Source organism: Trematomus bernacchii, unplaced genomic scaffold (assembly GCF_902827165.1).
Source record: "Trematomus bernacchii unplaced genomic scaffold, fTreBer1.1, whole genome shotgun sequence".
Taxonomy (NCBI): Eukaryota; Metazoa; Chordata; class Actinopteri; order Perciformes; family Nototheniidae; genus Trematomus; species Trematomus bernacchii.
The window spans coordinates 5,230,604-5,252,242 of NW_022987513.1; the positions used below are offsets into that span (position 1 = coordinate 5,230,604).

General features: G+C 38.8%; 2 protein-coding genes across 2 annotated transcripts; both read right to left on the reverse strand.

Annotated features, from left to right (window-relative positions):
- Positions 1–1,690: 1,690 nt before the first annotated feature.
- LOC117499444 (poly(A) polymerase beta-like) lies at positions 1,691–6,876 on the reverse strand. The gene is made up of 15 exons (XM_034151824.1): positions 6,869–6,876; positions 6,409–6,561; positions 6,130–6,196; positions 5,835–6,026; positions 5,704–5,757; positions 5,482–5,593; positions 5,241–5,330; positions 4,923–5,061; positions 4,749–4,821; positions 4,528–4,648; positions 3,905–4,292; positions 2,788–2,913; positions 2,482–2,601; positions 2,141–2,241; positions 1,691–2,055 (listed from the first exon to the last, which is right to left on the reverse strand). Exons 1-15 carry the CDS (start codon positions 6,874–6,876, stop codon positions 1,691–1,693), a joined length of 2,109 nt encoding a protein of 702 aa, XP_034007715.1.
- A 1,117-nt stretch (positions 6,877–7,993) lies between these two features.
- Positions 7,994–21,297, reverse strand: rps6ka4 (ribosomal protein S6 kinase, polypeptide 4). Its single transcript, XM_034152145.1, is given in 19 exon segments — positions 7,994–10,289; positions 10,387–10,550; positions 11,326–11,485; positions 11,572–11,763; positions 12,865–13,035; positions 13,879–13,972; positions 14,113–14,204; positions 14,206–14,247; positions 14,848–14,973; positions 15,646–15,807; positions 15,907–16,057; positions 16,220–16,323; positions 17,125–17,205; positions 17,352–17,459; positions 18,189–18,304; positions 18,498–18,648; positions 18,859–18,926; positions 19,393–19,464; positions 20,335–21,297. Coding segments are annotated over 19 exon segments (2,361 nt in total). The 5' UTR covers positions 20,396–21,297; the 3' UTR covers positions 7,994–10,043.
- Positions 21,298–21,639: the final 342 nt, after the last annotated feature.

Below are 21,639 nucleotides of genomic sequence, written 5' to 3' on the forward strand. Positions count from 1 at the left end.
GGCGGCCAATGTCTCTGCAACCTTTTCTGTCCTGCCCTGTGTCGGCTGTCTCCCTCCTGTCCTGCGCTGTTAATGGCTGTCTAGACCTGAGCAGAGGTGGATAAAGACCTTAGATATTTTTACTTAAATAAAAGCAGTATTACAGTGTAGAAATACACCATTAGAAGTACAAGTTCTGCATTTAAAATGTTACTTCACTAAAAAGTATCAGCATCAAAATATACTAAGTTAGAAGGTATATATACCTAAACTAAAAGAGCTCAAGTTAACAATGGTCTTTTTGTGTTATATTATTGGATTATAATAATAAGTGCTTTATAATGTGCATTTATATTTTATGGTTCAGCTGGTATATAAGGAGCTTTTTTTGTGCTTCTTTATATTCTGTATCTTGAAAAATACATCAACAGAGTTTATCTTAACTCACAATAATACATTAAAATATGTTGTATTATTAATCTTAATATTAATCTTATTCCTCCTATTTAATGGCCAGCACTGGTTCCTAGAAATGTTTTGACATTTCATGAAGTCTAATGGGGAAACGTAGCCTGTCTGATATTAGGAATTTAAAAGTATCATAGCACTGACTTTTAGTGGGCATAGCAACACAGCAGCCACCTTACATTACACACAATAATGGCTCTCTGCTAGCAATAGAGAACCTTAGAAACATAATTGTACTCATCTTTAGAACGGTGAAAAACAACAGCAGTAGGCTATGTTGTGCATTACTCAGAACTACCCTTAAAAGCCCACACAATGACCATTTGTGCACGCCTCTATAATCATATATTATTTACAGAGGTGGGACAAGTACTCAGATCTTGTACTTCAGTAAAAGTAGAAGTACCAGAGTGTAGGAATACTCTATTACAAGAAAGCCCTATATTCAAAATGTAGAAAGTAGAAAAGTTTTAGAATCAAAATATACTTAAAAGTCCCAAAAGTAAAAGTAGTCATTATACAGATTGGTCCATTTCAGAATAATATATATGATATGTTTTATAATGATTGATCATTAAAGTGTTCTCAAAGCTGGTAAAGGTGCAGCTAGTTTGAATGACTTTGTATACTGCAGGGTAGCTTGTGAATTTACTCCAGGTGGAACTAAAGTCTGATTTAAGACTTGATTATATTTCACATCATTCATCCAGATCTGTAAAGTAACTAACAGTATTAAATAAATGTAGTGGAGTAAAAGTACATGATTTACCTCTGAATTGTAGTGGAGTAGCATAACATGGAAACTTGTGGCTGTTTTGCATCTAGTTCTTTGTGTGTTTACAGTACCTTTGGGTCAGTCTACGATCATTTTATGTCTCTTTAGACGTGTTGTGGTCCTTTGTAGTGAAATGTATGTTTTAAGTTGTTCTGCATCAATTTGTGATTTGTAATTCATGAAGACTGTCAGGGAATTAGTTTAATTTAATGTAATGGTGTGGTGGCAGTGAAAATAAGCTTGTGTTGTTTAATCACACCAAAACTACAATACTATTTCATCAAATGCACTCAAGGGAATAGAATACATCTAGTTTTGGTTCATGTGTATTTTGCAAATAAATATTTAATTTACATGTTGTACATTTATACAGCTATTTACATATATATATATATACAAATAATACAATATATACATCTATTTACAAAATGAAATGAATGGAGGCTGAGGGGGGGCTCTCCTTGTCGTTCAGGTTTCAGCGGGCCTCAGCAGATCAGTTCGGACCCTCTTGCTCGGTGACTCTGACTCAGGAGTGCGGGCTCTCTTGAGACCTCCACTCTTTGATTGGCTGAGACAGACTTCCTCGCTCGGCCCCTCGTCAGATTTAAACTTCTTGCTGGAACTTTCTGAGTGAGGCGAACGAGACCTCTTTGTCGCCTGGTGACTCGTCAGAGATGGAGCAGCGGTGCTCACTGAGGGCTGCGGCTCTTCACTGATAACCCTCCTGCCAGGCTCCTGAGGCAGATCCCAGCTGAAGTCCTTCTGGGACATGTATCGAGCTGATGTGCTCATCCCCTCTCTGAACATCTGACAGCGACCTGCCACACTGTGGACTGCAGCAGCACAACATACAAATAAGATTCATAAGTTCACAAGACATTGCTCCATTTCTCCTGAGTTTAGAAAAAGAAAACATACCGATGTCACTGAAGCGCTGGAGAGTCAGGTCTATTGACAGGTGTTGGCCCCCCTTTTCATTGAACACAAGTCCAATCAGCCACTTTGTTCTGACCGGCGCTCTGAAACAGAAATACACACCAATGAATTGAGTTGGTAAAAAAACAGTAACAAGTTAATAGAAATGAACTGCTGCTTAAGATAAATGATCAGCCTGTGCTAATTTTCTCTCTGAAACAGGAAGAATTACACACCAATGAGTGGACAGAGTAAAACATTACTATTACATTATTTAATATTCCGTAAATGAATAATACGCAAGATACCAACACTAATATAACCATAAAACCACTCGTCCTTACCTGGCGTTGCCCGTGCTGCGTTCAGGGTAGGACTGGACGTTAATGTGGGCCCGGGTCACCAACACATTTCTCTCCAGATTTACCACCAGGTGTCGGATTCTAGACTCCACCAGGCCAACCCTGACAGATTGAACAAAACATCAGTTTCAGAGAGCACTACAGTTGGTGGAAATACAATGTTAAACCTGTTTTCTGATTCAGAGAAAACGATGCATAAAAAGCATTCTCATCGTGGACAAAAACGCTTGAATCCGTTCCAGTTTTACTCAAACTGGGCTACTCGTGTTCAATGCTCTGTGTACTCACCATGCAGGATGCTGCTCCTCTGTAGCTGAAGTAGCTTGCAGCAGAACGTAATGCCTTGAAACATAAGAGACAACAGTTGCAATACACGTCACAGCATTGAGCCTTTGTGCACAGGCTGGCATCTTACTACATTAATCATATTCATTTGAATATTAATCCTGTTTGAACAACGGTCGTAGTTGAAGGTATTTCTGATATTTAAAACAGGCCAAGCTACAGCACATTGAGTAACATCTCTAAAATCAGGTTACTAGTCTTCATTATAAACCGTAACCATTTTTTCTAAAAGGTAAAACCTGTTGACCCTTTAGAAAGGAAGGTGGTACTGTGTTGAATTTGCATTTGTGTAAGTATTGTTAAATCTCAACAGCACAACTGCTCACTTCTTATTAAAGCTGGTAAACACATCTTTAGATAGATCAAGGAAACTGCCTGTACTGACTGTCCAACTTTAAAAACTTGTGCAAACCCAGAAGTAAAGCTCCACATTCGTCCAAATAAAACAAGAGGGATCATATCACATGGCAGATTTATTAAACTGGACAATATTATAAATGCAGTAAAATAAGGAACTCCAGGAACAACTAATTAAAGTCAGACCAAACACGTTAACAGCTTCTTAAATGAGCTTTGGTCCACATTTTGAATGAATAACAACAAACAGCACAACCTGGTCTGCACATAAAACAATCAGCATTCAACTATTAAATAAACGTCTAATATTTCTTATAGGTTAAAACTATTATCCACACAAAGAAACACATGATCAAATTCTTAAACCTACTTTACTACTTCTACTAACAACATTCTGTCTACATGTTCAGTTAATAACAGTAAACAACAAAACCACCAATACACCCTCATTAAGAAAGTGGGATTCAACAATTAAAATCAAATACAAATTGAAAGCAGTCACACATTACAAAGAAAAAAACAGCAAATTACAAACATCTCCACGTTCATTCACAGAAGTCATTGAAGAGTTTGCGTTTAGGTCAAAAGAGAGTCAGTTAAAAACACATCCATCAGTTACAGTATGCAATATATAAAGAGTCTGCCCTAAGTAGCTCACATTAATATAAACTCAAATAGCAGTACGTATTACTACAATACGCACTATAAAGCACAACGTGTGAAAACAAATACGTAATTCAGATGAAGATATGCAGAACAGCATTTTATGCAGTGTGAACACTGTTCCATCTTCATTAAGAAAAAACACAACATGAAAAAACATCCGATATAAAGATCTGCCTTCTTTGAAAGCATAATTATACTATTACAAAAAGCTTTAGGCATCAAGACAGACACAAAAATGTATATGTTTAAAATATCAGAGCTAAGAATGACTAATAAACTAGGTGGAAATATCCATATTAAGAAAGGATTGTGTATTTTGTGAATGCTGATACACATGTTCATCTTTGGGCAGATTATTACATACTTGTACTTCCTGAGGAAATTGGGCTTCTCAAAGAGTTGGGACCAGCCGGCGATAGTGTGGCCTGTGAGAGAGGAAGGGAAAGCTTGTTAAAAATGAATCTCCTCTTTGTGTGCATGATTTCCTGTAATATTCTTAAAGATGTGAGTTAAACATTGATAAATCGTGGCAACCTAATCAAAGTACAGTGCAGTGATTGAAGTTGAAATGCTTATTTCTGACCAACTGATTATAAACAACAGGACAGCTCTGAGACTGTGCACTGTGAGCATCTGATGGATGTCTGAGTGGAGACATACCACGCTGGATCTCCTCCTTCATGATGGCCAAGGTGGAGGGAGTCACGTTGAAAGCAGTGTTCTGCATTGGGTATGCCGGCGTGATGATCGGCATAGAGTGGGAGCGGTCTGCCAGATTAACCTGGAAAATGCAGCATGTTCAGCTTTCAGTTGCTTTTGGGCTAATTGTTAATTAACTGACATATTTTATATTTGTAGTTTAAATTCTCCCATGGCCTTACCCTTGCATCCCACACAGGAAGGTTGAAATGACAATCCTTCAACTCCCTCAACATGATGGGGTTTGGCCACTTCCTGTTACAACAAAACAATATTTTTACAAAATATGGTTTAGTGGATTTTCTTTCCAGTTTCATTCGAAAGATGGCATTTACTGAAGAAATGGGACAACTCACCACATGTTGTACTCCTTGAAAAACTTTGTGACCAGGGTGGAGGCTGAGGCGTTCGGGTACTCCTGGCAGATTCTGGCTACCAGAATGGCCCAGGAAACACCGCCAAGGAAACCTAAAGAGTTTGAGTATATGTTTCTTTCTGAAGAGAAACAAGAGGATGAGAGAACAGATTAAGACCTCCACTTCACAATGTTACCTCATGATAACACTGGCATGATCTAATCTGCTCTAACCCACTGCCGATTGAGTCAATTAGGTTTATGGCTGTTTTAGTTTTTTCTGATTTATTTAGTCATACAAAGAGAGATCTCAACTCACGTTTGGCCCAGAGCTTTATGGTCCTCAGAGCGAGTCTGAAGTTCTGAACATTAGGCACGAGCCTGAGGATCTCCTCTGTTACTCTGTAGCCTACAAAAAACAAACAAGAGAAAGATTAATATCAAAAGAGTTACTGTAAAAAAGGCAGACCAAAATACATCACAAAAACACTCCAGACGGGTTCAGCTGTCAGGTACTAATGCTGCAGGATGTCCCAGCAGGTCTCTAACATGATGCTTACCGTTCAGACTCCTCACAGAGTGGAGGTCCGTCCCCTGTAGCCAATCCTCTCGGAGCAGGTCCATTTCCTGTGGGACTCTGTTCCTGGCCACCCTGGCAAAGACTAAGTCTATCTAGGATGTAACAGGAGCACACAAACAAAGATGAATACACATGCTGACAAACCTTTGATTGAAGAATACTGCACACTGCAGAGACAACATTTCTTCTTAGGTCAAATTACCTCAATTCCTTCAAAGGTCAGTTTAACGACAGGGACGAATGCCTCTTCAATGACCTGAAGACAACAACAGTCAGTAACTTGCAACAGGGTAAAAAAAGTAACTTGTCATAATGAATGTCTTATAGACGTACCCGTATGTCTTTGACCTCTCTCTGCCTCTTCAGTTTTCTAACGAAAGAGGAGAAGAAGTCCTTCCTCTGGAGGAAACCCGGTCCCACACAGAGGAGGTCGATGTCGGCGCCTTTCGAGGCGACCCCCAGGTGATGGGAGCCGAAAGGGACGAGCTTCCCTCCAACCTTCTGCGGGACAATGCCTGGTAAATTCTACAATAACAAAGAAAATGTTACCAAACCAATAACACATTTCGAGTATAATTTTAGGAGTTACTTTTGAAAGAACAATATTTTATAAAGATAGATGTCTTACCATTTGCAGACACATCTCTATGAGCCACTCTTTGAACAGTGACTCCAGTCTCTGGACCACATTCTCTCTGCAAACAAGACACAAAGAGCATTTTCAGACTTTGTAATTCCTCTGAAGTGTTGTGGTCTCTTTCACCTGGGCATTTGCTTGTTAATGTTGTTTTAAAGGAATATATTTCTCCCCCCCCCCCCTCCCCAAGTACCCTTAAAATCATAAGCCTACCTCTCAAAGCTGTATTAATGACATCTCAATGAATAAATATATAAATATGCATCCTACCTGTGTCTCAGCTCCACGTTGCTCTCAAAGCATCCGAATGACTCGAGAATCTCGATCAAGTCATTTTCTTGGGCATTCTCCTCCTCACGTGTTGGTGGGGGGGGCCCATACACCTTTTGACTAGGTCTGGATGGAGCTGTCCTCCTTCTTCGTCTGAAAAGTGCACTATTAATGCAACAGTTATGACAAATAAATATAAAGGGAGATAAACTATATCACGAAACATTGGTTGAGTGGAAAATAAGGTGACTCAACCCCCCCATTGTGCTAAGAAATCTGAAAGTAATGATGTCAACTGCATATATTACTGCTAGCAAATGGTATGTATCAATACAAGTCCAAAACATTACAAAACACAAGTTGAAGCAAATTAAACAAACAAGTTGACTTGCAAAAGGTAGTTTGCCTAGACCTTTTTAAAAAACAGGTTTTAAAAAAAGACTCAAGTATACCTACTTACCGAGGCATTGTAGCAACAGTTGAGCTCACTAAGGTTGATATGTTTATCAGGTTTTGGAAATTAGTTAAAAAGGTCTCTCTCTGCAAACAACAGCTGCTCTGCGTGTGTTTGTGTGTGTTTGTGACTGACATGAGTTTAGGAACACTGACTGGATCGTATCGAGCGCTCACCATATGACGTCATCTTCTCGAACGGAATTTAAGAACCATGGCACGTGAGCCCAGAAAAAACGACACGTGACTCCGAACTGTCAATGTTTTAATGCCGCGGTAACTATGTTTTCTTTCAATAAAACGCATCATGTTACCAAGTTAAATGTTTAGTCTAAATATAAATCTTAATATAGTGTTGTTTGCAATAAGTATGAATAAAAACCCATATATTTTGAAGTGATACAATGAACTTTTTCTTTTAGAAAAACGTGTTTCTACAAGTAGGCTACTACATTTTGAAATGTACTTTCGAATTATTAGATATCAGCAAAGTAGGTTTAGTAACTTAAGGTAGCCTACTACGTTAATGTAGTGTAGTAAAAGTTAAATATTTACCTCTGAATTTTAGTGGAGTAGAATTACAAATGAGCATAACATGGAGAAACTCAAGTAGGCTACAAGTAGGCTACATTACAATTGTAGGCTACTTAGTACAGTAGCCTACATGAGTAAATGTATTGGACTGGATATATTTTCGGTATTTTAATTCCTTGTTGACACTTAAGGCAGCGTAGGTTGAGATACTAATACACAAACGACTGTTTTGTGGGCGAAGTAATAATTTATTGCGGTAATTATCTGTTAAGAAGCTCCACTGTAGCCTACTGTAGGAACTGAAATAACAGCAGGTTGGAGGGGTAGTTTGACTGAAATGAAACACTGTTAAAGAGGTTGAAATTACTCCACTTACTGCCTGTTGCTATAACTGACATAGCCTACTGCCACTACAAAATCCACACAACCCCTTTTCTTACCTGTCCTTCGTGCAATATGCCAAAAGTGGTGCTTATAGTCCAGACTTTCCCTCTCTGTTATGAAATATGTACACTTTCTGAATGATTATCAAACTCTGTGCACTAAGTATCAAACATCAGTCCTTTATTAATCACAAACATTAGACCAATAACATCAGTAAAAAGACAAGTCACACCATTTATTTAAAAGTTATGTTTATTTTTGCACCAACCAAAAATATTGGCGCAAAAGTACAATTCCCCGTTACAACATCAGTGACAGTGCATCTCAGTAAATGGTAAAGCTCAAAAAAAGGAAGAGAAATAACGAAAAATATCATTTACTACAACAGAATATAAACACCAATTAAAGCAGTTTCTTAAGTAAAAATGTCAAATACAAACAACCAGTTACCTTTAAACAGACAAAGGCGGCAAGCAACATGAAAATAATACAGTAAATTGTAATAATGCTTATCTGGTACAGAAACATAGGTACAACTAACCTCCCAGCACCATTCATGCCATTCATTCAAACATACTGTATGTACCAATGTATGTTCATTTGCACTAATTGGCAACTTGTGAATGAAATCAACACACACACAAACTCACACACACAGCTGGTAAACAACAATATCCAATTTAATTATCAATCCCATTACCACGGCAATAAATCAATTACATGTAATAAATATTAGCGGAAGCACCTTTAAAGCTGAAATGTGTTTTAATTGATCAACTGACTGCGCAACATGTAAAAAACAAAAGCCAACAACATTACATCAGATAACTAATATACCATTAAAATAATACAAATTTTAAATCATTACATACATTTTTTTTTGCTCTAAATCAAGAAAGAGTATGTACAAAAGTTGTATGATGGTCTCGTCAGAACCAGATTAAAGTCATAATTAATTCTCATTCTGTAACATTATTCGTGTTTCAAAGCCATATAATGTCTTAAAACCACATGTGTAAAAAGACCCTTAAGCTGAGCGTGATTCAGGGGCAACAACTTTCCCTGTATCAAATCAAATTGTATTTGTGATAGCCGCAAATGGCACTGGTCTCATAGGGAAAACTGTAACACCTTTTAAAAATTCAAAAGCCCAAGGCGATGAACAAGAGATTTTGTTCCAATTTACGTGCAAACACTTAAGCTGCAATTGTTATCATAGAAAACATTGTGGGTGACATTTCCTTAGTAAGCCAGAGCTTACAGTTTATCATCATCACAACAGATTAGCATGCTAGAAATGTTCAGAGCGGCACAAAAATGCGAGTAATTTACAGCAAGTAATGAGGAAAAACTATTCCATGACTACTGTTGAACACTTACTGCGACCTGTTCAAGCTCTACAAATTGCTTGCAAATACTTTATTAGAGCCATCGATCAAGAGATGTGGCCCACGATGTGTTTAATGAGATCTGTGGAGACTGACTGCATCCAATAGAGACGATTTATACAACAAAGTGTCGGATAGTTTATACAAATCATATCCTTTTCCCTCTGCGCTCAGTCCTTCCAGCAATTAGCCTTTCTTTTTTACCATTTAAATTCTTTGCAAATAGCGCAAGAGGAAACCATTTAGATATTTACAGAGCAAAGTGCCTATATGTGGCACAGCACTTGGGGCCAAATGTTGCAGATTTCTGCCAATCATATGTGTGGCAACATTCAAAATAACTAAATACAATCAGAGGATAAAGCCTGTGAATTCCTGGAAGGACTTTTAATTTGCTTTCAACGGCTCAATAGATATTTTCCCTGTGTCGCTGTATATATATATGGCTTCTGCTCATTTATGGCTCCTTTTCCCTTTATCCCTATATAGCCAGGCACTGTTTCTGACCCACAGTGAAAACAGGTACATTTCTCATATTTAACTTTTAGTGTGTAATATCACCCCATTATAGGAAGTGAATACTGAATAAGAATAGTTTTCTCAAGCCCATACATGACTGTGCAATCTTAAAGATGCCAAACTTCCTTTCTCTTCCATCCACTCCAGAGAAAATACAGTTTGTTTCGGGGAGAAAATGGCATGGTGAATGAAGTTGCTGTTAAAACATGGAATTTAATTTTGTATTGAAAACTTCACACTAACTCAAACCAGTCTTTTGGTTTGTCAGAATGTTTTTTGGACACTGGAGGATGTTGTGTTGCCAGTATAAGCACATACCTCTTCACTTTCCCTCTGATCTCTCCTCTGCCAGTGAGGCTAGCTCTGCTTTGGGCTCACAGTCTGCTTTGGGCTCACAGTCTGCTTTGGGCTCACAGTTTGCTTTGGCTGTGCTTTTGATGCTGTTGCAGAGGCAGAGGAGGTGGAAGATGAGGAGGAGGAAGACGATGAACTCCACCGGGTCTCAACGCCTGTACTTGTCATCTTCAGCTTTCTGCGTTTTGCAAGGGGAGCATTGTCAACACTTTTCAGAAAGAAGCCCTCTCTCTTGCCACGGTTGAAAGCCTGGTGAGGGAGCGAAACAAACAAAGAAAAGTAAGATGAAGTTCAGGCGATCTTTTATTTTAGGAACTTTACTAAATTGTCAACACAATGCTTTTACCTTGTAGGTGGCGTTTACATAGGTGCGGACAGTAGGTCCACTGGACTCCAGCACATCTGGAGTGCACAGAGGAGTGGTGGACATGGAGGCTCCGCCCTGCAGCCAGCTGTTCTCCTTCAGATCAGAGAGTTTGAGACGCATCTCCGGGTCCACTGTCAGCAGGCCTTTAAGGATAGAGGACGGTTTAGTACACTCATGTATCGACTCCTTTAAAAGCAATACAACAGCAGGTAATCTATTGTATAACAATAATGAATGTATAACGTTTAGACTGACATATTGTTGACTGATATACATGATAGGGAAATTCTGACCAGGGTGGAGAAATCACTATTTCTTTCGTTGTAGAAAAAATAAATACATTTTTTGTTTTAGTTAACAACAGTAGAGTTTCTGGTCATTTTCAGGATCATATTTGTATTTTGTGTCTCTACTGGGACATGTCTCCATGCTTTAATGTTCAAAAGGGTCTTTATTTTTCTCATCTCATGCCTTTGGTGCAGCACCTCTTTTCACCCTCTGTCTGAAACCAGAGCCCAGTCTGCTCTGATTGGTTATCTTGCCAGCTCTCTTGTGATTGGCTGATCACTTAGAGATGTCTCGCCCCTTAGCCTATCATATACAATGTGCTGGAATGCTAGCCAATAAAAGTGTTACGTAGGGATTTCCTATGTTACACAGGTAAACAAAGGAGTCCAATAGGGCCCTTTTAATAACTATAACATTGTATTGTAGCCCTACATTTTCAAGAATGTATTTTATTTCCCTGTATAAGTGAATTAGACAAAACAATCCGATATGGAAAAAAAAATGTTGACACCTGATGAGCCCTACAAAACCTCCATCTCATCCAACGGGCAGGCTACAACAAAGCACATTCTGTTCAAGTTATGTTATGTGGCTCTAATAAATGTGTAACCTACTCACTATATCACATACCTTTAACAAGCTCTTTGGCGTCCTCCGACACGCCCTTCCAGGCCTCCCCTTCCAATGAGAAATCACCCTCCTTAATTTTTTGCATGATGTCTGCAGCATATGATGAGGTCATCCCCCGCTGCTCACTCTGAAATGGCACCTGGCCTGACAGCATGGTGTACTGCAGAAAACACACACAGCGAGTCATTAGTACTTCAGTTAACCTTACTGATGGGACAGAATCAGCAATTTTTTGGTTTAAATTACCAGGATGACCCCGAGACTCCAGAGGTCACAGGCTTTGTCGTATCCTGCACTCTCAAAAAGTTCAGGAGCAGCGTACTGCAGCGTGAAGCAGGGGGTCTGCAGGGGGGCGCTGCCTGCAGGGCACAGGCGGGCAAATCCAAAATCTATTACTTTCAGCACGGATTCCTCCCCCTCATCTGCAAACAGCACGTTCTGCAAGGGAAACAAATTAGAAGTCTATGATCATCCCCTTTTTCTTTACTCTGAAAAAGCAAAAACTGATCAATATTTGGAGTAAATCCTAGTACTACCACTATATACTGCATATTGGTATGTTCCTGAACTTACTGTTTTGCCTTACTTAGTGTTCTGTTTGGGATTTTCAAGCCCAGTGCAATACATATGGTGCAAAGGTGTGAGTAGAGGGCAAACAGATGGGGGTTTCATTCAAACGAGGCAATGCTAAATTAATTGGTGAAAATGAGTTTAGATGCCGTAGGTCCAACAGCTCTTTAAACATCACCCATCTGACAGAGACTCATCATTTGGTGATTCTGTAAACAAAGTCAACACTTAAGAAGAAATGTGAAGCAATTATGGAACAATGTAGATAAACAGTTTTAATTAAACACCCTCCAGCTTGTAAACGCATTTAGATTGGCATCAAAAATAAAAGTTTATGCGTTTACGACAGGCGTCTCCGTAAAACACTCTGCGCGGAGCTAGAAGTTAATGGGTGATTCCTACCACTATCTGTCATTCACAGCTGCTTTATACTATATGAAAGCCTTTCCCCTTCAGTTAATTAAATGCCACAGCCTTCTGAAGACGGCCGCATGTGTGTGTGATAAATCTGCAGCCTTCATTTTGAAAAGTGCTTCACCGCAGTAGAGATATTATGCACTGCTGTCCACTGTGTTTGCCTCGATTAAATGTTCAAATGATGCTGCCAAAAAAAACAACATGCTTACATCGCCACATATCAAACTGGTGGCTAGAACTCTGTATTTAGCCAGTTTATGTGAGACATCCTCAGGGCACAGAGAACACATGCAGCTCACAGTGGAACAAATACTGAGACAATTAAACTTCACTCTGTGCCGACTAATTCTCTCTCTCACCAAATATCCCTGGCCAATAATCCCACATGCCATGGCTTCCTTTCTCATATTTAACTTCCCTGGAAACATTTACATTTTTAATTACTGAAATGTATTTTTAATTAAGATATTATGTGATACAGGAGAATTATGGATGCAATGACTTCAGACTGAATAATTTAGGAATGAATCAAATCATCAAAGTCCAGCCCACCTCCGGTTTGAGGTCTCTGTGCACGACTCCGGCCTCGTGCATGAAGCTGACAGCTGAGAACAGGCTCTGTAGCAGCTGACTGGCCTCGGCCTCTCCGAACAGTTTCTTCCTCTTGATCCTCTCCAGCAGCTCCCCACCTCGCAGAAGCTCCATCACTAAATATGTGTGGTACTGAGAGAGAAAACAAAGGAAGAGTTCATACAATGGTTTTGGTGTCGCACAGTGCTTTCCATCATTTAAAGTTCATACAATAGGGATGCGAAGTTAAAAATGAAATGTGCAATATTTTTTGAAGTTTTAAATTAAATACTTTGGTGCTGCAGAGATCTCCAAGGCTACAAACGGACTTTTAAAAAAAAAACGTTTTTTGGTAAAGAATCATCAATAAAAAAACACAATGATCCTTTTTACATATTACGCTCATTTTCAGCTTCATACTGTATCTGTGTTTAGTGTCTCTACTGTGACCCGTCTCCATGCTTTAATGTTCAAAAAGCTCTTTATTTTTCTCCTACTGCCTGTGCTGCAGCATCTCTTTTCACCCTCTGTCTGAAACCAGAGCCCAGACTGCTCTGATTGGTTAGCTGACCGGCTCTGTTGTGATTGGTCAACTGCTTAGTGATGTCCTGCCGATTAGTAGAACAATGTGTCGAAGCACTAGCACCAATAGAAGCGCAAGGGTTACATGGTGATGTCACTATGTAACTGAAGTAAACAAAGATATCCAATGGAGGGCAGAGGGGAGGGTGAGGGAACTTTAGGAATTTAGCCTTTGCAGACCATTTTCAAGCACTAAAACCTACACGATAGAGAAAACCCCAAAAAGCATAATAGGCTTTTAATATATATTTCAATAACAATGTGAAAATGTTTTAAAAGTTATCATTACCTGTTATTTTATTAATCATATCGCAATTGCAATATCAGTCATGAATAGTTATGTTTTCCAAATCAAATGCAGTATATTAATTAGTATTTCACGTTATATCATGTCATTGGTTTCCTCCACTGTACCTGATCAGTGTAGACTTCTTGCAGCTTGACGATGTTTGGGTGACTCTCACATTGCCGCAAAGCAGCCACCTCCCTCTGGGTGTTTGCCTCCATCCTAACACAGTTCACACGTGTTAAAAAGGACATGCTCAGACCTAAACTGTCAGACTGTACATCATTACTGTAAGAGATGGTTACACACGAAAACTTTAAGCTGTAACTAAGACGGTGTAGCAGCATCACATCTCCACTCACCTGCGGCTGACGATCTTGACCGCATACTCGTGTCCGGTTTGCTTGTGTCTGCATTTCCTGCACACAGAGAAGCTACCCTCACCCAGGGGGGGGGCCATGGAGACACAGCTCATAGTGCTGAAAGAAATGGGACTCCTGAACAAAGAAGGGATGTAATGAGTCACAGTGAACTAGAAGTGCTCTGTTTGTTTCCTTCATGTGTGCAATAGCAGTGTTAACGAGACCTGAAAAGTCAAAATGGAAAAGGTTTGCTATATAAATAATATGACTCATAATTTGCATTTATACTAACATTACAGATTTTCTTTTCTCTACCAAACTGTGATGCATTTTGGGTTATTAAAATAAAGTAGTACAAAGATGATCCACTCAAACGCTGACCCTAGTTTATCCAGTCCTAAACAGAGACTTAACACTGTAAAAGCACCTGATACTTGTTGTGACATTTCTTTCATATTGCCTAACCGTTAAGAAAACATGACAAAACATGTTGTGAAATCATGTGGGCAAACTTTGGTAAATAAACTAGCTTCCTTCCTTCATTATCATACTACACTACTGAGAATATATTTTTTTAATCAGCCTAGATTTTAGAAAGGATCGAGGACAGTTGCATAGATTTTACAAAACCGACTTTCTACAGTAGTGCAAAGAACAACAACTAACACTAAATCCTTTAAAACCATAACCCAAAATGTATTTATATGATAAGAACCACTGGTTTAAGTTAGGCACCTCTAACATGGCACTGCGTTGGACAGATGCTGAAGCTGGACGATCCGCACCGATCTGGGATTGCACAAAGTCTCCCATCACCGCATTCTTGTTGAACAGGATGGAGGGAGCAATAAAAGAGTAACCCTAAAAAGGACAGAGAAGCAATGTTAGGTGTATGACCAAGAAGTCAACTTTGAGAGGGAAAGAGAGAAACGTTTTAACCCAACCAATTTTACATATGCAGTTCTAGTTGCTTCCCTTGTGGTTTGGACTTACAGTATGTGCATCGCAGTGTTTGTTGATTGTTGTCTAATGCTTTAATAATTCTCATCAAATTATTATTAGTGGCTGACATATGCCAGTCACCCTCATGAGGTATTACACAGCTTTGTAAAAACGTTGTAATGATGCTTCCTGTATATATATATTGTCTCTTAGTAGACAACGTAAACAAAATCTACTTTAAAAAAAAGGTTCGACCCCAACTGTTATAGTGACTTGCTTCACGTACGTCATCATCATTTAGTTGCTAAATCTGTTTCCATTCCACTTTGTCGCATTTTATTTCAATGGTACAACTAATTCAATATCAGCAACGCGTGCAAAAAAAACGTAAGCGATATTTGAAAAAAATCAATATTTTACGTTTCAACCAATTTTCAATTTTCCAAAAAAAGCTGGTGAATAGAATTGCGAAGCGAGAGAGAAAGGGCAGACTATATAAAATCCTGCACAATTTAAATATATATAGAAAATGCATAAGACATCTCATCACACAATATGATTTAATATTCGACAAGAACAGCAAGCACTGACCTGGAACAGGCGGTCGGTGCTTGGCGGCGTGCTCGCAGGAGAGTAGACAGGGTCCATCCCAGTGAACTCCTCAGCAAAGTTCCCCGTGTCCAGTTCACTCTTCAGCTCCGGCTTGAATGGACTTGGCAACTTCTTCTCTGCTAGGTCCGCCCAGTTCAGTCCCTGTTAGGAAAGACAGAGCCGATGAGGAGAGTTGTGAATGAATGAAAAGAGGTGACAGGGGAAGGGAGATATACGAGAAACAGTTGGGGTGGGTAGGACCTTGAAGAAGGAATGTGCTTTGATGTCTTCAGACCCCCGGGGTCCTGAGCCCAGCCTCCTGTGGGGATCTTTCACCAACAACTTCCTCAGCAGGTCCTGAGCGATGGAGCCGATCATAGAGGGGAACGGTGGGTCACAGCGCAAAATCCGTCTGAATGGTGGTGGGGAAGGACAGGGAAATCAAATAATTACCATTTAGAGACAATAAATTCTAGATAAGCTTTGATATTTCAGCTGTTTTAATGATAACCACCTGTATGTGTTAGGAAGGTTGATTATCTAAAAGCATGTTTTATGGAGATGGAGCACTCACTTTGACACCTCACTTTGAGAGTTCCTCTCTCCCTCCAAGGTAAAAGGTGAAGCCCCCGTCAGAAGCTCAAACATCAGGATCCCAAGGCTCCACCAATCCACTGACTGAAGGAGAAAACAGTTTAAAATGTATCAAATAATGGAAATTTCATTTCATTTCAAACCTTTATTTATCCAGATTGTCCCTTGAGATCATAGATCTCTTTTTCAAGGGAGAGCTGCAGCAATTAGGTTCCACAAATAGGGTGAAATAGGGGCAGATAAGAGAACCATTGTGTATTTATTGAGCGGAACCTGGGTTGTCTGTTATGACACCGACTGCCTTCAACCACAAAAGTGAATCTTATCTTTGAGTGTTTGACAATTTATCATAGCCCTGCAAATGCACCAACGTTTTCATGACTCAGCATTCGGCTTTTTATTTTTTAAGGGGTCTGCAAAGGCTAATATCCCAAAGTTCCCTCCAGACGTCTCCTACAACCTGCCTGAAATGCCTCCATTGGACTCCTTTGTTTACTAACATAACATGGTGACATCACTACGTAACACTTGCGCTTCTATTGGCTAGCATTTCCATACATCTTACGTGATAGAGATGTCCCGCCCCTTAGCCTAAGTGGTTGACCAATCACAAAAGAGCCGGCCAGCTGACCAATCAGAGCAGACTGAGCTCTGGTTTTAGACAGAGGGTGAAAAGAGAGAATCTAAACGTGTCCCAGGAGAGGCACAAAATAATATTATGAAACCTGAAAATGAGCATAATAGGGCGCTCTAACTGCAATCTCTTTACTGATTAATGTTCAACTCAAGTGGATTTCAATAGAATAATTACTTACCAGTTACTACTACTCTTCAATCTTCAACGTGACCAAAAGAACGCAAACAATAAACACATGTTTGATTTACCTTGCCATGCCCAGATTTCCCCCTGATGATTTCAGGTGCCATGTACTCAATGGTGCCACAGAAAGAGTATGTCCTTCCCTTCTGTACGGAGGAGAAAGGGAAGATAGAGTATAAGTATTAAAAACAATCTTATATAAATACAATATTGTTCTGATTGCAACAACAGAGGTTTTACCTTCCATGTATCACTGTCCACATGTTTAGGTTTTGGTATCATGTTTACATACCTCTTCTTCCAGAAACTCCTTGCTGAGCCCGAAGTCTGTCAACACCACATGGCCTTCATTGTCGAGAAGAATATTTTCCAATTTGATGTCTCGGTACACAATCCCAAGCTAAACAAAAAACACAGTCAAATAATGAATCATCTTCATTTCTACAGTGACAGTCACAAAAGAACTTAGTAAACCTTTTTAAAAACAATGAAGACAGAATGAGTCATTATCAACTGGTTATTGTCAGTAATTGCAGCATTTCCCAACTCTGTTAAGTCATTCAAAATGAGGATATGAGTCACTAAAGATGCTTTTGCTTAGATTGCTTTATTTGAAGCTATGCAAAAGGAACAACTCATAAAAGTCTCACAATCTACTATATCAGTGTTTTGCGATGTCAAGGTTTTTATTTCTTTAAATGCACTGTCTAGCATCAAGGTCATAACTTAGAAAGTTAGAGACTGCTGTTAATATTTAAAAACAGTGAATATGTTCATAATGTTCTCAAAGTAAACTTGAAAGTAAACTACATTCCTTTTATCCAGCATCAAATGACAGATAGTTCTAGAAAATATGGTAAATAGTCAGGGAGTTGGTGGCTACCGAGTCATTGATAAAAGACCACCAACAATGGGACTTGAATGATAATGTGAATATCTGCTAAATGTGTGTGATTAGGCAACAGTTTGTGAATTAGTAGGGCTTCACCAAATATAAAAATGATACGTTGGTGTCTCTGTAAGCGTGCTTTGTCTGTCTTCGGCATCTTTGTATCCAAAGAATTATCCAAAAACTGCTCAAATCTATAATATAGCTTAAAATCACAGAGCTGGAGGGATAAACACCCACCTTGTGCAGGTGCTCCAGAGCCAGGATTATTTCCCCAATATAAATCCGCACAGCCTCTTCAGGAAAGTGGTCCCGCTGGTATAAATGAGTGAACATCTCCCCACCGCTCACATAGTCTGTTCCCAAACACACAGGCAAATACAAAGAGAGCTTCAATAGACAATTTACGAAAATTACCCAAACACAAATGATGCCAACAAACAGACAAACAGTAAACAGAAACACGAAGAAAACATCTATTCAGCACTTCAAGACTGACGATCAGGAGTTCTTCATGTTTGGCTGCAGTGTGTGTCATCACTCACTCACCCAGGATTAGGTGTAGTTTGCTTTGCGTCTGAAAGGCATAGTGGAGCGTGACCAGGAAGGGAGACTGGCGGATGTGCTCCAGCACCTGCCTCTCAGTGCGAGTATGCTCTGTGGTCTTTGCCTTTTGAACAATCGCTGCTTTCTTTAACACCTAAAGTAGAGATCAAAATCAAGTTGACATGCCAAATAAGCATGAGCTGTGCAAGCATTCTAAATACATTTTGTGTAAAAGCAAAATGAGTCAAAGATTTACAATATAATAAATTGTTTTCCCGCCTTGAATAGTATTTTAAAGTTGTGTCTCAGAAAGAACTGTTTTGTCATCTTATTTAGGTGAATATTTTTAGACAAATTGTCTTACCTTCATTGCATATAGCTGGCCCACATCGTGGCCGGTGTTCTTCCTGACCAAAAACACTTTTCCATAAGCTAGACAAAGACAAGCAAATACATCATTAAGGCATTATATAATAACTGGAATAGATTCATAAAGCATTCCTGCACATTAACTTTATTAAGGTGTTGCTGTGTTGATTAAAACTGCCTTTTACTTTTCTCATTGGGATTCATTATGAATCAGATTTAATAACGGAGACATCAACAGCACATGGTATACCTTTAAACACACTGATACATCTGATGCTGTGATGATGATTTACAATCTTCATATCAGGATATGAATGTTAAGAACAGTTTCACCAGAGCATCAAGTCATCAGGGATGCTTTCTCATACAAGCTACAAAAAAATCATTAAAAACACTACCCTTAAGAGAATTAATGACAGAAGGAAAATACCTCCCGTCTGCTTTGCATATTCCTCCTACATCTAATCAAGTTTTAACTCAGGTATAAAAACAACTGCTTCTATATTTAATGCTTCATGTAGACACTTACCTCCAGTGCCCAAAACTTTGAGCAGCTCAAAGTTCTCCATGCCGACCTTCTCAGTGTGACCTGTGAGGTTAGCTAATGGCAGAAAGAAAATACTACGATTAAAACAAATGCTCTTTATATATCTGTACCCTGCAAACACAGACATTGTTGTTTTAAATAAAGAACAAGCAGACACATTTAAAAAAGGCATTTGCATCTCTAAAAATATGCAAAAATACCCATATTCTTTTAAGACGTAACATGTTTAAATTGTGAGGGACTGAATTTAACACAAAGTAATCCCTGATTTTGACATTCAGAAGTGGACAAAAAATACCATGTAGTGGCAAAAATATCACAATATAAGAAGAAAAAGACACACATATAATTTGAATAATGATTCAATGTGTTGAGTTACTTTTTTGCAATGACCATATTATAAAATGTTTTCTTTCTTGGCAGATGTACATCTATCTAGGATACAAATGTCCATATGCAAACTATAAAGCAACAATTGGCCCTTTTTATATTTCGCCTCTCCTCAGGTCTGACAAACTGATGCTCTGAAAACATGACCAAGTGGGTAAGATCTTTCCAAATAAATTAAAAACGTCTTCTGTTAAACACCATAAAGAGGAAAGTCAGATTGAGAATATGTTTTTTTGTATTGACCGAATCAGATAGAGAAGCAAGCATAGTTAGAAACAACTGAAAGTATCATGCAATCCAATAAAACATTACCATAAGATCCATTATCAGAAGATAAGTGTATTCATTTCTAACTCTGCAGAGTTTAATCAACAACAATGACATAAATACAACAATAGAAAAAATGTATATATGTTACACGTATGTTGAATAAATGGAATGATGGAATAAACTATGGTGTTTTGGGGTTTCTATAGGTAGGGTTACATACAGTAGCGTATAACGTGTTGATTACAAACAGTTGCCTTGACTTACCATTTGGTGATTTGATGCTTGACGGTGCAGGCCTTTTCATTTGTTTTTGTATCGGAGTCATCACTACTATCAGATGCGTCCCCAGACATAACTTAAATCAGGGTATGCTATAGCCTATACAGACTGTTAAAGGTAAACTTGATAGCTAAATATTGATTGGTGTATACAGGATGTTTACTTTATCGTTCAGCAATTAAAAACATCTATTGTAGCTGCATTACGAAGAAAACGGGGATTACCGAAATGACCGGACAGCTGTGTTTTCTAGACAATACTGCTGTCCAAATGTTAATCCCCAAGCGTTCAACATCCTAATGTTTTGCATTATTTATCTCGTGATTGGATGAAATAAATTACAAAACACAGACGCGTAGCTTTAAATAAGCCTCCTACTGGCTGCTGTTCGCTTTATTTCACTATTAACTATGAGAAATATAATCACGGCGGCAATTGAGTATGTTAGTTACAATGAAGTTTAAATCGCTAGCGTTAGCATTAGCTGCTTCACATAAGTCATTATTGATAAGTTAGCTCACGTTATTTAGTAATAACGTTAACGCCAGTTTTACAAAAACGTCTGTTCAAAAATACCTGTTGTTCGGTGCGTAAACACCTACCTCGCTAGTTAGTTAGCATAATTGCTACAACAACAAGATATGTTACCTGGCTAACTAGGATGGTCGTAGTAATTTGGCAGACTAGCAGCTAGCTAACGAATTGCTGCTCTTGCCCGTCAAAGTTTGGACGTTAGCTTACGCTAATGTTTAGTTAGCAATGTCAGCTGGCTTCTTCAGATATCATCTATCAGAGCCAGTTAAGGTAAATCCGTGTCGTCTTGGACACCGTTAAAGACAATTTAATAATTCGCATATACAAATATTAACACCTCACTTTATATTTTTCATCAGAGGGTAGCTAACTGCTAAAACCAGGATGCTTTCGACACAACCTGGGCGACGGTCAGTCACGTGAGCCGCCTATGTGTGGGCGGAGCAACGTTCGAGTCCTCAGGAGAACCAGTTAGATCAGATCCTGTCTCACTATACATTTGACCTGAAGGACAGGTCCTTCAACTCTGAAATGCCTTCTCTGGAAAGGGAGATTTGCCATATATCTCTCAACAGGAAGCATATCCATTTACACTGATATTTGTAAATACAATTATTTCTAATTGTGCATTGAGTCATTGGTCTTATAGTACAAAACGCCACCTTTAAATTACATGAAGTAACTGTAAATTTCACTGTACATCTGATGTACATAAGTAAGTTTCACCTGTAATGACAGTTTCATAAACACCATCCA

Bases quoted from the DNA above. Each gene is read 5' to 3' on its own strand.
- LOC117499444 (XM_034151824.1), bottom strand. The intron at 5,331-5,481 runs GTAAGCATCATG...TGTTTTTTGTAG, and splicing joins CTCTGTGAGGAGTCTGAACG to GCTACAGAGTAACAGAGGAG. The intron at 4,649-4,748 runs GTAAGGCCATGG...TGCATTTTCCAG, and splicing joins TTCCTGTGTGGGATGCAAGG to GTTAATCTGGCAGACCGCTC.